Raw genomic sequence first — 17,832 nt, forward strand, 5'->3', positions numbered from 1 at the left:
TCCTGCTGGAGGGAGGGAGGAAGGGAGCACTGATGCTGGGGTGGGAGATCTGAACCTGTCAGGGCACTGGGGGCTCACCCAGTGCCGGCGATGGGGAGCTGGGAGCTGCTAGGGGCTCAGCCCAGGCACGAGGCCGGAGAAACCCCCGCATCCTCCAAGCCTTCCTGATGGCTCTGCAGCCCTTTCTCCAGAGCTGGAGAAACAGCTTCGTTTTTTTGCAGCAAAGTGCGTAATCCACCCACGTCTCCCTCCTCGGTGGGGGATTTCCTTCGCCTGGGGACCAGCTGAACCGCAGGGCGAGGGGGGGGGGGAGGGCGAGGGCGGGCTGCTGTCCCACTGGGCACCCAGCAGCATCTCCAGCATCCCGAAGCCTTGCTGTCCGGGCTTGGCTGGATTTCTGAGGCTTTTCCCTTATCTGCAGAGGAAACAGTTATTAGCTCCCATGTGACGGGCTGCAGATTGGGGAGGGAAGTCCTGCACACACATGGAAGTGGCTGAGCAGGTTGTCAGGGAGAAGAACCATTTGGCAGCTGTTCCAGGACCGCAGGCTGCACATCGGGGCTCCTTTCCCGATTCCTTTTGCCTGTCTCCTGCTGGCGTTTTGGCAGATGCCGCAGGATGGGATGGCACGGAGCAACTCTGGATGCGTGAACAGTGAGGGCTCTCATCGCCATGCTCCAGGGTGAAGCTCGGCCCTGCTCTTTGCTAGGAAACAGGGCTTTTCCTGATAGAAAAAAAAAAAAAAAGAGCTAAATTTGTTTCCCATCTTCCCTCAGGCTGTATTACAAATTTGACACAGATGGGGAATCTTTTGTTTCTGTGGAAAACTGGATGCATTTTCCATCCCAACAAGAGCAGCATGACAGCATTCGACCCGAGACAAACAGCAAACAAACCATATTTCTGTTTTTTGTTGTTGACAGAGGTGGGGAGGGGGGATGAGTTCCTCTAGCTCAGAGCTGTCGTGGGCTGTAGGACAGCTTTGTGGGGAGCCCAGAATGGCTCCGTGGTGGCACCAGCTGGGTGTGGAGATGGGAGATGGGTGACCATTACAAGGGGGTTTTAGGTCAGAGTTTCCCTGGGCAACCCCCAAAGCCAGGGAGGGAGGCTACAAACTGCAGCATCACTGCTCAAACTAGAGGGTGCAGGGGCTGGGCTGATGGACGCTATTGTGACCACCACTCCGGGGAAGGGGAAAACGAGGGGATGGTTTGCTCTTGCTTGGGGGCTTTTGGGCACCCTCTTGGCTTTGCTTTCCAGCTGCAGGTGGAAACCTCACTGCTTTCAGGTGTCATTCTGGCTCCCTCACCCTGCTTGGCCAGGGAAGGCGGCAAGGAGGAGGGCTGGACAGCCCTGGCTCCATCCCTGCATCCTTACAGGCAGCTCTCTCGAGGGGTTGGCGGTAACCGTCACCTTTGGATGGGTTAACCCGGGGGTAACCTGCTGCTCGCCGGAGCTGCTGCCTATTCCAGGCTGTCAGGCAGCATGCATGCGCGTGCAGCCGTGCCTCCTGCCAGGGCCAGGCAGGCAGCAGCCCAGTGCTCGCCTGCTCGAGCTGTCAAAGGCATTACAGCAGCGCTGGGGACATGGGATGGCCGGATCCTGCCTGCAGCCCAGCCGCGGCTGGGGGCCGGAGGGTCTGCGATCGGGGCATTGCTGCCTCAGCACATTTCTGCCCCTTCTGCCTGTGCGCAGCTGTGGCGTTGCTGCCCCCCGTCCCCCCCTCGGCAGGCAGCCCCCTGCCCCACACCTGCAGCGGGTCCTGGGGCCGCACGCCTGCGGGACATCTGCTGCCTGCCCCGAGCCCCCCAGCAGCCCCGCGGAGGGTCCCTGCACGCCAGCCGAGGGCTGATGCTGCAGATGCTGCTGCTCATCTGCCAGCTATTGAACCCAGCCCAGGCACCCGCAGAGGTCTGTCTAAATTCAGGTAATTGCGCCAATATGGTGCTTTTCCTCCCTGGGGCCAAACTCTACAGCTTGTGCATCACTTTGGGCTGTTTCTTGAAGCTGCTGCTTGCTCAGAGCAGAGCTGGGCTGGTCCAGCACCACGCAGCGAGGGCAGGATTGGCCCTGCTGGCTCCGGTCCCCCCTGGCTGCAGGCAGCCCAGAGCATCCTCCAGCTCAGAGCCCGGCGCTGGCGGCAGCTGCTGGCAATGGGTGCCCAGCGCAGGAGGGGGTTGATGCTGCAGGGTTTGGGGCCATGGTGCAGGGGCAGTGTGGGGGATGCTCCCAGCAAGCCGTGGCGGTGGCAGGCTGGGATGGAGGCGGGGGGGAGCCAGGGCAGAGTGAGGCACCCGCTCAGTTCTCCCCCTTCGGAGGGCTGGGGTCGGCGGGTGCGGGATCCCATCCGCAGGGGGATTGAGGTGTGCGGTCGCCAGTGATTTCGTGAGCGTTAGGTTCCCAAATACCTATGTGGATCCGGCCAAGAGAGCTTAAAACTGTCACTGGAAACTGTGCTGATGGATCCCCACGGCTTTGTTGCAGACCTCAGACCTGGCTCTAGTTCATGAGTGAGGACTGATTTATGTTTCCTTAGGTAGAAATGAGACAGTTTTGGATACGTTTCAGAACGACTCGTGGTTAGTTTGAAGCTGAAGCTTTGAGCAGGGCTCGGTGCTTGTTCAGCAGGGGAGAGCCAGACTGGGAAAGCATTTTTGCAGAAGCCTGCATGAAGTGTAGTCGGTGGACTCACCACGTGCTAGATCGGTGCACGGCGGCGGGAGGGATGGTACTCTGATGGCAGGGTCGGGCTCTTGCCTCACACGAAGCATCTTTGATTTCTAAGTCATCAGATCCAACCGGTGCAATTTTAAACTGGATGTGGAAGGTGCTGTGGGCAGGAGAATTATATTAAAATTGCTTTTGTTAAAGCAGTTGAATTTGCTTGGTTTAAAATACGGGCTGTGTGCGTAGCTTCTGCTTCTTGATTTACCTACTGGGGTAGGACCCGGGGTCCTCAGGCAGGAAGTGCAGGGAGAGCCTCGGCAGCATCATGGCAAGAGCTGTGCCTGCTGGGCATGGTCCTGGCTCGTCTTCTCCCAAAGCTGTCCCAGAGGAGCCATGAGAGGACCCTCAGCTCTCGCCCTGGGCTCAGACCCCCTCTCTTCAGCCCTTGCTGAGTCCGTGTGCCATTGTGCACCGTGGTGCTGGGGCAGGGGAGCTGAGCATCCCAGGGGCATCCCAGGGAGGGCTTTTTTCTTGATCTCTTCTACCAGTTGCATTTTCCACTGGCTGTCCAGTTTGAAGCCCAGTCCAGCTCTCCCTTCCCCTTGATCCCCCTCTTTCATGGGGCAGACCCAATACCCTGTGCTGTGTTTGGGTACACTGGTTCCAAGGTAACTTCTGGTGGGTTTATGTGTCAGACTGTGGGGGTTTATGGCCAATTCATTACTCTGAAATGCATTAATTGTTTTCTAATGAGCATCTGACCCTTGGTGATGCCAGCAGGACCTGGTGGCCATGGGACATAGCTTCTGATCCGAGCTCTGGTCCAGGAACCAAAAAGTTCAAAGTAGCCGGTTTTGTCCATTTAAAAGAGGAGAAAATGCAAAACAAAGGCTTGAAAATGTTAGAATGAGTTACGTTAAATGTTGTGAGCCAGGGGGGCAGAGCTTTTCTGTTCCCTGAAAGCTGCTGGGGGGGTCCCTTCCTCACCCCGCAGCCCGGTTGGGATGGCTGTGCAGGAAGAGTGGATGGAGGAGGACGAAGAGCGCGGTGGCAAAGGGTTTTCTCCTCCCCAGAGCACATGCCAGAGGGGGACAGCCAGCCCTGCCAGTGGTGGCCTTGGAGCGGCCATCTGGAGAGCCCGACAGCCCCTTCCCCATCGCTCCGCGAGGGTCCGGGCTGGGGCTGGGCGAGGCGGCAGGGCCAGCCCCATACTGAGATCAAATAAACACAAATACACTGAAATTATTCATGGCTCTGGGGACTTGTCTCGATGCCTCGTCAGCATCTGCTAATCAAATCAAAGCAGCTGTCAATTCGCCGGCCAGCGGGAAGGTCTCGCTCTGGCAGACATGTGTGGATTCCTCCTTTCTTCCTTCCTCACGCGGGCTCCCGCTGCTCCTGCACCTGCGACGGGGCTGGGATGGGGTGTCCGACATGGGGCTGCTGCCTGCGCACCCTCCCCAGGGCTGCCCCTCACCTGCACCCCACCACCGAGGCAAGGATGGATCCCAGGGACCCATCGCTGCAGAGCGCGGCGCAAGCCCTGCCACCAGCACTGTGCCATGGCTAATTAGTCTGAGCTAATTAGCTGAGAGCTTGTGGCTTAGGCTGGCACTGCTCAGGGGCTGGGACTGCCTACAGCCGCTGTCCCCCAGGCCATGGCACTGCGTGGCAGCCAGGGGATGGATGCACTTGAAATATTGGAGGATTTTGCCTCAAATTTGAGTATCGCAGCTCCTCGGTGTGGCAGGCACTGGCATGCAGCTGCCAAAGCCCCGCAGGCAAATGCAGAATTATAGACGACCCTCTTTTTTCTTCTGTCCCCTCCCCAAAGCAGCAGATGCTGCTGTACTGTGCGTGGGGCTAAGCTGTGGGAGAGAAAACCACCCTCTGCCCGTGGGCACTGTGGGATCGGGCATCACCCATGGGGACAACCCTGCGCCCCAGGAGCTGCCGTGGCAGAGGCGAGCGTGGCTGCAGTGCTCAGTGCATGGTGCGGGCACGGCTTTTCCACCCCTGGAGTATCCAGACAGGGTCTGGCTGTAGTTTGGCTGCATGGGGTGAGGCAGAGCTGTGGGGGTCAGGAAGGAGGTGCTGGGGTGCTGTGCTGCTCATGCCATGACCTGCGGGTGCAGTGCCAAGGGGAAACCTGGTCTTGGTGCCCTTGTGCCTTCTCATTTGTCTTTTAGGAACTGGTTTTAACTAGGATGCTCTTCCTTTTGCCCAGTTGAGTTTCAGGAAGTGCAGGAATTCCCATCTCTGCTAGCCACGTAACTTTAAACCTGAAAAAAAGAGATTTTGTGGGCTTTTTATGTCCTTCCTGTGCTGTCCTCCATCTAGGTGGGAAACCGGGAATGATCAGCCCATTGCTGCAAGAGGATAATTTAGTGAAAAACGATATGTATGTTTTTTATTTGTAATTGAAAACAAAGACCTTATAGTTACAGTGATCTCAGGGATTTTTTTCTGTTTTTTTAAACAGCAATAGATTTTGCATCTGAACAGCCTGCCAGAAGCGCTCCGCCTGCCTGGAGTGCTCAGGCTGGGAACAACTGGTCTGTAAAAAATAGCTGGCTATTGGAAGTATATAAGTATGCATTAATCGTGTTATGCCCGCCCGAGCAGTGTGTGCATTGCAGTCACTGGGTTAGCAGGGTGCAGAGCAGCAGACAGGGGTCCCTTCCCCTCCCCAGGCTGTCGTGCCGCAGTGATGCAGAGCCCCCAGCCCGGCAGCCCCGTGTAGCTTTAAAAGCAAATTTTTCCTTATTTATTGGAGCACCCAAGGATCCCAGTTATCAGAGGTATAAAATTTGTCACCGGTGCCTCTACTCTGGTTGCAGAAGAGCATAATTTGTGTTTCCCTGTGCTCAGACACCAAGTCAGGTCATAAAACACAAGATGCATGGCGAGGGGAGGGAGTATTTAAAAGGCTGATTCCTCTGAAAGGTGTAATAATCTGCCGGATTACTTGCTGGGGTAGCTGCAGGAAAATTTACTGCCTTGGAAAGAGATTATCAGCAGCCGCTGCTGCCAGCAGATTTCTTCCTTTTCTTTTCTAAGAGGAAGGAAGCTTTTCATTGAATTCCTGCTGCTCACGCCCGCCAGCGATGCCCCCACTTCCCCCAGCCAAACCACATCAGTTCTCAAAACTTAGAAGGGGAAAAAAAATATCCAGACGATGCCAATTTTTATCCTTATCTCCCCATTCAGGTGTGAGCAGGAAATTCAAGCCTGCCTCTGAAATATGCTGGTGTGAGCTTACACGCGACCGGCACCTTTCCTGCTCGGAGGCGGAAGGTGCTGAGCGGCAGAGGGGGGTCGGGTCTCACCGCAGAGGCTGGGTCTTGCTCCCGAGGCAGAAAGAGGAGGAAGCATGAACCCTCCCCGGTGCAGGGCTCCAGGAGCATCTCACCAAGCCCCCGCTGCAGGAACAGGCTTTGCATGGATGGCACTGGGGCTACCTCTGCTGCGAGCCAAGCAGGGACCCCGACCCTGAGCATCTCCTCCTGTGACCAGGGACAAAAGCTCAGTGTCTGCATCCCCCAGCCCAGGCAGAGCCGAGCCAGTCCTCAGTGGAGAATGGAGCTGGAGCAGCTTCCCAGGCTGGAAATCAGGGCCACTCATGCACCGAGTTTGCAAGTCCTCCCACGGTGCCCCCACCCATACGTTGGAGGGACCAGACCGGGGGCTTGGCAGGGGCGTGCGGGGGGGTCGGTTTTGTTTGATTTCATTCCCCTGGCAGGAGGAGGGTGGTGACAGGCCGGGGCAGCTAACCCCTTTAATTGTGTGCAATGAAGGCTGACAGTGCCGAGGCGCAGCCTTTAAAAGGGGTACTGAACCTTTAATTCCTGAATAAATCATCTCCAGTCTGTTGCTCCTTCATCTGCAAGCTGTTTGAGCGCGGGTACATATTCACTGCTGGGAAGGGTCATTTGGAGATCAGAGCCCTCGATTGACCCGGGTCACAGGCAAGACACCTGCCACAGGCTGTCCCCACGCCCCCGGGGCTGCCGGGACTCGGGAATCAAAGGGACACCGGGACCGAGCTGGGAGAAGGGGATTTCTAATTGCTGCCACGCAGACGTGCTTCATTCCGGAGGGATGGAGAGGGCTGTGCGTGCCCGCTGCATCCCTGCCTCGCGCCAGCCTCCCACCAGGCTGGGCATGTGGCAGCCCACGCTCTCCGTGGGGGTTTGGGGATTTTAACATAGGAGGAGAGGAAACGGCCTCCAGTTGCGCCAGGGGAGGTTTAGATTGGATGTGAGGAAGAAATTCTTTACTGAAAGGGTGGTGAAGCACTGGAACAGGCTGCCCAGGGAGGTGGTGGAGTCACCGTCCCTGGGGGTGTTCAAAAATTGTGTAGACGTGGCGCTTAGGGACATGGTTAGTGGTGGCCTTGGCAGTGCTGGGTTAACGGTTGGACTTGATGATCTTAAAGGTCTTTTCCAGCCTAAACGATTCTGTGATTCTGTGATTTGTGTCGCTATTCTGTTTCTCACCAGTTTTAACCCAGCCAGCGGGTTCAGCTGCTTTTTCACTAATGCTTCTTCAAAACACGTCTTTGCTTGTCGCCAGCAAAACATTGCTCCTGGGTTTGCTTCAGGTCCCCCTCCTGCAGCTGAGGGCTGCGGCCAGCACCGTCCTGCTGTCACTGTCTCTGGGTGAGCTCTGGGGGTAGCAAATGTCCCCATGGACTGTGGGGTGCCCCATTCTCGTTCCTGTAGCTGTGGGCAATGGCTCTATCGGCGAGCAGGAGTCCCAGGGTGGCCATGGCTTTGTGCCTTGGCCAAGGGGCACCACACTGGGCAAGAGCATAGTGCTGGCTGTGAGGGGTCTGTGGCAGACATCAATGTGGAGCTCAGCTGCTCTGCTTTTGGGGTGACCTCGTGCATTATAGCTCCACAACAGAGAAGGGACCGTCTCTGAATCCCACAGATGCTAACAGAGGCCAAACAGCCTCTTTCTCCTGCACTGTCGCTCCCGAGCAGGGAAGGAGCTGTGCCCTTATTAACTCTGATTTCTGTTCTTCATAATCATATGCTGTTATGTGCATTCAGCGAGAGCCCTTTGGCCTTAACGACCCCACTGGAATAACCAAGCAAAGAAAAAAAACCTTCAGGGCCTTGAGCTGCCCATAATTGCAACCCCCAGCCATAAACATGAGCACGATTGCGATGCAAATGCCGGGCAGTGGAGGGGAGCTGGTCTGGGTCTGCGTGGGAGCAGGAGTGGGTGCCGGGGCTGCAGCTGCCCTGTGGTGTTGGGAGGGGGGGAACAGGCTTTTTCTCACCTTCCTGCTGGGGACTTGGGGTGTACAGGGGTCTGGGTGGCTTTTGTAGATGAAGCAAAGCAGCCATGGTTTCCCAGATGGCCCCAGTCATCTTATCAGGGTTAATAACTGGGTATCGGGTGACTTGTGAAAGCAGCCGCTCCATTAGAAATGCTAATGTTGGCTTCAGCTTCTCCCCTTTCCCTCTGTCTGCATCTCCCAGATCTTGATGCTAAGTCAAACACAAAACTTTCTAGCTCCTGGCCCTTCCTGGAGCCCCCCAGCAGACCCCACTGCTGCCTCCCTCCTGCTTTGCAGCCCTTCGTTGGATGAAGCAGCTGGGCTCTGCAGCCATCAAAGGGTCTGTGGGGCTCGGACCCCACGGGGAGCAGCCCTGGGCAGCAGCACCACCCAGCCCATCGCATCTCCCTTCTCCTCTGGGCTTCTCTTGCCACCTGACCTGGCTCAATCCCAGCCCAGGGACCCCATCTCCCATGGTCTGATGGTGGGAGAGCTCTTGGGTCTTTTGCATTGGCTGGGGACCCTCCAGCCATGGTCCTGGGCTGCTGCCTTGGCCAGAGGCTGCTGCCCAGGGATGCTCCAGCTGGGAGCGGGGCTGTGCAGCACCCGACAAACCTCGGTGATCTTTCACGTATCAGACTTTAATTAGGAGCAGAGGGCAGGGGGCTGGGGGGGTGGAAAGGAGCATCAATAAATTATCTTCCTTATTGTTAATTGACGTGTCTCAGAGTCAGCTGATCGTTGAGCCAAGGGCTTGGCTCCCCTTCCAGGCGCATCACAGGCTCGTTACTGCCATCATTAGCATATTCAGGTTTCCCTGCTTAAAGCCAATTAGCTCCTGGCCAGGCCTGGTGGGGAAGCCGTGGCCTCATTTGCACATTTTTGAATTGGTGAAAGAATCAAAAATAATGGAGGCAGGCCTGGGATGGAAAGCGCCCGGGGGGCTCTGCCTGCTGGGGAGGCACTGGCAGGACTCCTCCGAAGGGGCGGCAGGGAAGGAGAGGGGGAATATCACAGTAATTAGGAGTAAAAAGGAACATGGTCTAATTTGCTCCCGGGCGGCTTGTTGGTGGGTGCAGCCTTCCGTGCCTTGTGCTGAGGTTCAACAGATGCCCGGGTGCTTCCTCCGGGAAGAGGAGGGGACGAAGGGGACAGGGGTGGGGGGTAAGCACGGCTGCCCACACGGGTCCCCCACCCCGCTTTGGGGACCGGGCGTCTGGGATGCCCCCCAGCAGCCGGGGGTCTCCTTGGCGGTGCCGAGAGCAGGGACACAAGGCTGGATCTGTCCCTCCCGACACCCTATCCCCCTCGCTGCCTTCTCGCATCTTCCTTCCCAGCAAAGGTGCTGCTAATTTGGCTGCCTTGAAGGAAAAGGCTGGTATCTTATAGTCTACATAACTGGTTCCAGTTTAACAACTTCATAGCTGCGGTGCGGCCACAAAGGCAGCCTTGTCCTGCCGGGTGAGATAAGCCTGTTGGAGCGATTCATATGCAGATCCGGGTGGTACTGGGTGTCTGCTGGGAGAGGATAAATCTGTCCCAAGCCTTGTCCCTCTCTCCTGGTTCCAAACTGTTTTACATTTACACAAAAAAGGTTCTGTCCCCCATTGAGCCCAGTCCCGGGCAGGCTGTCACCCTGCCTTTGAGAGACGAGGTCCCCTGGAACCGCAGCCGGACTCCCTGAGTGTCCCCTGCCCAGACAAGGCTGGGCTGGGCGGGTGAGCGGAGCTGTCACCGGCGCTAAGCTGGGCTCTCCCGGCCCGTTTTGTCCCCCACGTCATCCCGTCGCCCATCTTACCGCCTTGAAAGAGTCACTTCTTTGGCCCGGCAGAAAGCTCTCAACCATATCCCCTCCAGCAGAAATCCCCTTGCCTTTCACTTGCTTTTGTCGGGGCTTTTTTTTTTTTTTTGTCAGCGCTTGGGGTTTTTTTAATAATAATGGAGAGGAGCTTTTTCTCCCTTTTTTCTTCCACTTTTGGTGATAACTGAGAACCTGCAAGCCCTGATCTGGAGGGCACCCATCACCCACGCCTGGGGTTTATCTGGGATTTTGGGGCCTCCCTTCACACTCCTAGCACAGCTTGGACCTGCATCTGTGCTAAAGATACTGTAAAGTAAAGATACTGGCACCTTTCGGGGGGGTGGGTTGCGGACAGAGCCTGTCCTGCACGTGAAGCAGCCGCGTGAGCAGCTGCCATGGGTGCTAACGCAGGGATGCTCTCGGGCTGGAGACTTATTTATCAGCAATGCTGTCCTCTGGCAGGCGCAGCCATTACTTTGTGCTCTCAGCTTGGTGCTGGGAGGAGTTCTCCTTCGTCTGCAACAAAATCATCCTCGAGCTGAGGAATCATGAACCAATTAACCCTGGAAAGTTATGTCGGCCCAGCTTTTTGAAGTCTGCTTTGATTACCTGCCTGCTATGGCTGTTAATCTGTATTTAATGCAGCTTTCTGCATTTTTATCAGGGCTGTAAGTTATTGCACTTTGCTACCCCAACAGAGGAGGTAATTAATCTAAACGAGGGCCCCTGGGAGCACAGCCGTAATCTGCAATTTCCCATTGACTATAATAGAGGGAACATCCCGGAGAGGTCCAGCAGCCCTTGGAAATGCACCTCGGCTGAGAGCAATTAGGGGATGTTCCAGATGTGAGCATGTTGGCTCAGCCCTCAGTGACTGGTAAGCGCAGCCCCAGGTGGTGCTGAGCTGCCCGTGCAGGGTACTGGGTGGTACAGCAGTGGTCCCAGCCTCTGGGCAAGTGGGTACCACGGCTTGGAGGGTGACAGGAGGATGGGGATGGGTCTCTGGGGTGGGTGGGAAGGAAGGCTTGGTGAAATGGTGAGCGAAACGGCTCCCAGCAGGCTCTGAGATGAATGGTGGCGTTTTTCATCCCTCTCTGTGATTTTGCTAATTTCTTTAAACATTAACAGTTTCACATGTTGAGTATTTCTACATAGGAAATCCCACCACTGATGCCTTTCAAATGCCCGTTGTCTTACTAGTTATTAAAACCTGAAATTTACCAGCTTAATAGAAAGGTAAAAGAGTTTTATCCCTCCTCCTGGGCACATGGTATCCTCTTGAAATACAAATTCCCTCCAGAGCTGTCAGGGCACTCCCCCGTTGCAGTGTCACGTACCTGTAGGTGATGCTTAGCATTCCCAAGGCGTTCTCTTAAGGTCAATAAGAATTAACTGTAAATTTAATTAAAGTTTCCAACGCTTGTGCTAAAGTGGAGCATAACAGAAGCCTGGTCTGCTCTTTGCCAGTTTAAGCCAGATCTGAAGGGAGACAGGGGTTATCAATAATTAACTGGAGTAATTTAGGGGAAAGTATTAGGGAGTTAATGAAAATGTGAAATAGTGTAATTATCTTGCAAGTAGCTGGGAGTGATTGAGCTGCTGAGGAAGAGGAGGTGCAGCACGATTAACTGCTCAGAGGCTGCAGGTCCCGATGCGGTGCTGGGGTGATGCTGAGACCCAACGCCCCCGCCACGCCCCACCCCCACCCCGACTCCAGCAGCCGGTGGCTCCACACTAACCTGGTGCAGGATCAGGAGTGTAAAGCCAAGTCAGCGGTGTCCGGCCCGTGGCGGGTCGTGCGCCTTTCGCTCCCATCAGAAACAAAGCTGTAGATGTGTTGGAGCCCGTGTGGGCGTCTGCCTAAGTGCTGGCGTGCAGGGCGTACGGTTCGGATGGACCAGCCTTGGCGGGATTTTGCATGGGACGTCACTGCCCTGATGCTGTCCCTGCTGGGGGGCTGAGTGGGGGGCTGTGCTGGTGGGGGGCAGGCCTCTGCACCCCGTCACCACGCACAGGAGTGGCTCGCTGCTGCTCCAGCAGCACCTGTGCAGAGCTAGGAATCCCTGCCCCAACATGGGCTTCTATTGAAAATTCTATTTTAATTGCATTTTAATTAAGCCTAGGATGGTGTGGTTGGCTTTAATTGAAGTAGGTGCAGTTCCTGTTTCCTGAGAAGCCCTGGGTCAGCAGGATGAGTGCAAGGAAGGTGCTGGTACTGCTGGGTGCGGGTCTCCTGGGCTGCCTGCAGTGAGGGGGTCCCGGGTGGTCCTGGAGATCCCTCTGCCCCACAGGCCCCTTAGGGGTGGCCTCGGCACCATGGGGCTCAGCCTGGCTCTTGTCTCTGCAAAAAGGAAGAGGCAGGGTAAAACGGCTTTTATTAAAATATTTTGGCAAAACCTTTGCTGGGGTGTCAGGCTCACATCGCTTTCGTGGTCGCTGTGCCAGTGCTCGTGGAGAGCACGGCTGGCACAGAGGGGGCTCATGGGTTTCCTCTCCAGTTTCCATCCTCAGGAGCACCAGGATGGCAACTGCAGCAAACCCAAACCATCGTGTTTCACAAAAGCTGAGCACAACTGTGGATTCCTGAGCCACGCTACAACTAGTGCTGGTTTGTGGAGCTCAGGCTGAGAAAAGCGGTATTTTGGTTTAACGTGGACTCTCCAGGATCTCAGATCACTTCATCCCAAGTGTTTGCTGTTTGATAATAAACATTTTATTGCCCATTGAGGAGAGGGACTGTTTTAGGTCTTAAGCCCACGTTTGCTGAGAGAGGGTTTTGGGTGGGCACGCGGCACAGGGAAGGAGCCGTTTTGCTGTGCAGAAATCCTGGTGGCATCCGGGGAAGCGCTGCAGAAATGCTTCAACAAACCACCCAGTGAAGCTGTGTGAAGCAGCCTGGCAAACCCCGTGCCAGGTTTCTGAACATAATTAGAGTTAAACATGCTTTGCTGGCTCGGCATGTGGCAGAAAGCCCAAGCAGCAGGTTGGAGGTGTGCTAACAGTGGCGTTCGGAGGTGGGCGATCAGTTCTTGCTTGGCTCCAGGCAAGCGTGGCAGGGGAAGGGCTGTAGGGGCCTGATCCTCGTTTGGGAAGGTGCTTCCCAGTGGGAACCCTGCCAGTCAGCCCCTCCGGTGAGCGTGGTTGTTTGGGGCTGGGGGGAAAAGGTGCTGAAGAGGTTGGGGGAAACCACCCATCACTCCCCCAGGATGCGTGTGCCCCAGAGGGCATCCCCCTGCCTGGGGCACTGCTGCTGCCAAACAGAGAGGCTGGGCAAGGATGCTGGGGTGAGAAGTAGCTCTGAAAATGCTGGCACTGTCCAAAAACAAACAAACAACAACAACAAAAAAACACGGGGGGTAAAAAGCCACAAATGGCTTTTGCCTCTTGTTTGGGGGAGGGAGTTGTGCGGGGCCCAGCATCACTCACAAATGCTTTTAATAAAGTGTTCTTTCCTGCGTCCAGAGGAAAAAAACCCAGAAACCTCAAGCTTTTTCCCATTACATAAGGAACAGATGCTGCTGGGCAAAGCCCTGGCTTCCCCACAGCAAAGCCCTGGCTGCAGTGTGGCCCGTCCCCTCCTGCCCTGGGACCCCACTCCCCGCCTGTCACAACTCTCCGGTGCTGCTGCTCCCAGCAGTGGGATGGGGATCCCTGAAATACCCCATCATGTCCTGAAGTGCCACAGCCAAGAGCCAGCCCTGCTGCCGGACCCAGTCACAGCCTGGTGGGAAGGTCCATCCTCGTCCTCCCGCTCTGGCAGCGTTCCTGCAGGGATGCTCTGGGCAGGATTTGGAGCTCTCCCTGCCCTTAATGTGGGTCAGCTTGGCCTCGAACGAGCAATGTTAAATAAACTTGCCTGGGTGAGGGAGGAGAGGTGTATGGGGGCGTGTGGGGGAAACCCCTCTCCTTTCTGGTGAGCCTCAAGGGACACAGGATGGAGCAGCCCCAGGGGTGCAGGGGAGGTCTTGGGGGGAACCGTGAGTTTTAAAACCTGAATTCTCCCAAGTTCAGGCAAAACGGAAAGTCTTTGTAGGAAAAAGTCTGTCCTGTCCCCACCCTTTCCTTTTGGTTAGGTGAAATATCTCGGTTAGACTTGATTTTTTTTGCTTTATTTTACCTCTTGTCACAGTCGATATTCTGGTATTAGTACGTTTTCCAAAAGACTTCCTGATCCCTGGAGCTTGTCCTGGGATGCCTCCATGTGTGGAGCAGCTTAGGCTGGATCCCCATTGCTGACCCAAGCGATTTGATGTCAGCATGGTGGATGTTTGTTGGCTGGATGGCTGTAGGCATTACACAGCAGCTCCTACACAAGCCAGGTCATTGCTTGGTGCCTCAGTTTCCTGTTGGAAACAAGCACTTGTCTGGTTCAGTTCCCTGCCATCTGCTAAGAAAAGTCCTAGGTGGGAGCAAAGGGCGTGCTTATTCTCTGTATGTATTGTATGTATTTCTGTGTACAACTGGACGTGTCATTTTTATTTCAAAAGAGCTATTGAAGTGGGTTTGCCATTTCCCAAAGGATTAAGCAAACCTCTGAAAACCTCGTGTCCCCTCCCTGTGGGACAGCAGCCTCCTACCTGGGACAGACCCAGTGCAAGGACAGCCACCCTGGTCGGGTGGGCAGCAGGGCTGAGCCCCTGGCACCACAGCAGAAGGCTGCTGGGCTCCGAGCAGAATGGCATTGCGGCCCAGCTTTCAGCAACAGGCTCCTCTGGTTTACGTGGCGGCATTGGGGGGGCGTTGGGGGTGTGTGCATGTCACCCCAAGCACGATGGAGGGAGCGGGGACCGCAGCTTGTGACAGCATGGAGGAAATGAAGCCGTTTCAATCCCAGATGAGCCCCATGAAGAGTGAGCTCCAGCTCTACATCCATGTGGGATCCATTGGCGAGGGTTCCCGTGCAGGGTGCGGTGGGAGTGAGCTGGTAAGATGTGGCTGGGATGCAGCAGCACGTGCTGCCAGTCCCCCGGCACATCTGCACTGTCTGCCAGCAAGGGAAGCCGTGGGAGCAGCAGCTCAGAATGGCATTGCATGGTGGGGAGCCACGCTGGGGGCTGCGCCCGCGGGGACCCCTGAGCTGCCTCCCAGCTGGCCCCACAGTCTTGGCTCAGGAGGCTCTGCCCTTGGTTCGGGAAGCCAAGCTGGGAAAGCCAAGTCCCCTTTCCACCAGGATGGCTGGAGGGGACGTGTCCATCCCTAAGAAGGGGGATGTGAAGGACTCTGGGCAGGTGCCTGTGCTGGTGGCAGGGGCAGCCTGTTCTGCAGCCCCTGGCTCTCTCCTAGGGTGACATGCCTGGGTAATTTCTTCAGCAATTAATGCCTCATTAAAGTGCACAAGGGAACAATCAAGGCAGTGAATTTTACACAACACAATAGCTGGGCCCTGAGAGGTTTTCTGTTTTTGTAAACTGTCTTTTTCTGGCCTTAACTGCTTGCTGTCTGGAGGCAGAGGAGGTGGGAGCCTTGGTGGGCATCTCCATCCCCAGCTGCTGCTCGGGCTTAGCCCCAGTGGCTGCACAGCCCCGTGATGAGATTTTCCTCTTTGCAACCCTATGTGGTAAGTTGGCACCTCTGGGACATGTAAATCGGTCTGGAGGCTGGGATGAAAACCAGCCCCGTCCCAAAACGTGCGTGCCGAGATGCCAGCCACCACCACTGAAACTCAGTGGGGTGGAGGAGGAGGAGGCAGAAGGGTTTTCCAGGTCTGGAATGGGCATTGTGAGGAACATCTGAAGGGGACTTAAAGCCTGCAAGTGCCCTCTGGACAGTGCTGCTGGCTGGACAGGGTGACAGGGAGTCCCCTTCTTGGGGACAGACCATGTCGGGGGCAAAGGGCAGGCTGAGATGAGATGAGCAGAAAGGAGAGACCTGGGCATGGGTGCTCCTAGGAAGGCTTTTGGAGACGAGGAGATGAGTGGTGGGGTGTGACAGGGCAGTGTTCCTGGCTGGCAGGAGGGGAAGGAGAGAGGTGGTCATGGTTGGGGAGCCCCTGGGCTTTTCTGGCCAGGTTTTGGGGCTTGCTCCTGCTTGTCCCTGTCGCGGCATCAGGTTGGAGCAGCTGTGCCTTGAGCCCTGACCGTGTCCCTTTCTCTCCCCAGGAGCCTGATGCCGCGGACGCTGGAGGGGCAGATCACGATGGAGAAGACACCCAGCTACTTTGTCACCAAGGAGGCTCCCCGGCGCATCTACAACATGTCTCGGGACACGAAGCTGATCGTGGTGGTGCGCAACCCTGTCACCCGCGCCATCTCGGACTACACGCAGACGCTCTCCAAAAACCCCGCCATCCCCAGCTTCCAGGCCCTGGCCTTCAAAAACATCAGCACGGGACTGATTGACACAAGCTGGAGCGCAGTGAGGATCGGGATCTACGCCAAGCACCTGGACAACTGGCTGCAGTACTTCCCCCTCTCCAAATTCCTCTTCGTCAGTGGGGAGAGGCTTGTCAGCGACCCAGCTGGGGAGATGGGTCGTGTCCAGGACTTTCTGGGTCTCAAGAGGGTGGTGACAGACAAACATTTCTATTTTAATGAGACCAAGGGCTTTCCCTGCCTGAAGAAACCGGAGGGCAGCAGCAAGCCCCGCTGCCTGGGGAAATCCAAGGGGCGGCCGCACCCTAAAATCGACGTGCAGGTGGTCCAGCGCCTGCGGGAGTTTTACAGACCCTTCAACATGAAGTTTTATCAGATGACAGGGCAGGACTTTGGGTGGGACTGAGCCATCCATAGGGCATGCTGCCGTGCTGGGACCTGGTCTGCCCAGCAGTGTGTGGAGCCAGGACCGCAGTCCAGGGATGCTGGTGGCTGCCATGGTCCAGGGATGCTCATGGCTGCTGTGGTACAGGGATGCCCGTGACGGCCCCACCAGCAACCTCCTCCCTTCGTTCTAATTTATATCAGGTCTTTTCTGGCAAGAAATGGACCCTTCTGGAGTAGAGAGAAATATTTAAGAAATAAAAATACAGATGACCCCTCTCCCCTCCCCGACCAGATTAAATATTCTTCCATATAAATCTTGCTAATCTGTATTAACCGTGACCATTCTGGGTGGCAAGTGGAAGGGTGTGAGTGTGTGGATGGGAGCGTGTGGGGGTGATGGCTGTGCCATCCACAATAAAAGCTTTGGAAACCAGTTGGTGCCTGGGGCGTGCAGCCAGTGGGTTTTTGCTAAATCAAATTCTGGTGCTGAGCGCAGGCATGGTCTGCCGTGGGGAGGTGGGTGAGGCCGTCCAAGCAGCAGACCCCAGGCGTGGGGTACGTTTTGCAGACAGAAAATAGTCTGCAGGAATTTCCTAGTTAAAAAAAACAATTACCGGCAGTACTTTTGAATAAATGCCAGGTCTGGGGTTAGGGAGAGGGAGTTGCGTATCACATACCTTCTTATGTTCTTTGAGTAACCCAGATGATAAAGCAGGGCATTTCTAACCCTTAGGATGAAAATCCCTGCTTCTCCCGAATTCACCCAAGCAGAGCAGACAAAAGCCCCAAACTCTGACCTTTCTGTGCAAGAATCTCAATGGATTTTCAAACCTGCAGCCTTAGAGGGCCATCATGGGAGGCTGCAGAAATTAGTCTAATCTGAATTAACTAGTTTTCCCTTAATTAAAGATGGGGAAAACATTTAATTAACCTCTAATATCTTATTAGTGACTTGTATTTGTCTCTTTAATGAGCTAATTATGTGTTTTCAAGGGCCCTCAGGCCCTGCATTGTTTGCAAATATGCTTTGGCTGTGGTTTCTTCCATGCGCAGCATCCCAAAGCTGACTGTCCAGCCAGGCATGCCCTGCCAGGCGTGCCATCGCCTCCCCTGCCCACGGTGATGGAGGTGGCAGGTACCGCTTCCCCTGGGATGCACAACAGGCACTGGCCCCTTTCCTGCCAGCTCCAGGGTGGGTTTACACTGGCATATTGTGCTTTATACCCTGCGCAGCTCTCCCTGCTCCCACATCCCGGCTGCTGACACCTCCCCTGTGCCCCTCCGAGGCGGTACGTATTTTCTGTAGCGATGCTCCGGGCTGTAGCTGAGGTTGAGCACGTTTGCCCTGTTCAGCCCCTGGGCTCATCTGGCTGCTG

General features: G+C 55.7%; 1 protein-coding gene across 1 annotated transcript in view; it reads left to right on the forward strand.

Moving 5' to 3' along the window:
• HS3ST6 (heparan sulfate-glucosamine 3-sulfotransferase 6) overlaps positions 1–16,796 on the forward strand; it is a 40,607-nt gene extending 23,811 nt beyond the window's left edge. Inside the window, exon 2 of the mRNA XM_055708772.1 lies at positions 15,857–16,796. Coding sequence (XP_055564747.1) covers positions 15,857–16,475 — 619 coding nt within the window. The 3' untranslated portion in view covers positions 16,476–16,796. The remainder of the gene's footprint in view (positions 1–15,856) is intronic.
• Positions 16,797–17,832: the final 1,036 nt, after the last annotated feature.

This window comes from Falco cherrug, chromosome 4 (genome assembly GCF_023634085.1).
Source record: "Falco cherrug isolate bFalChe1 chromosome 4, bFalChe1.pri, whole genome shotgun sequence".
In the NCBI taxonomy this organism is placed as follows: Eukaryota; Metazoa; Chordata; class Aves; order Falconiformes; family Falconidae; genus Falco; species Falco cherrug.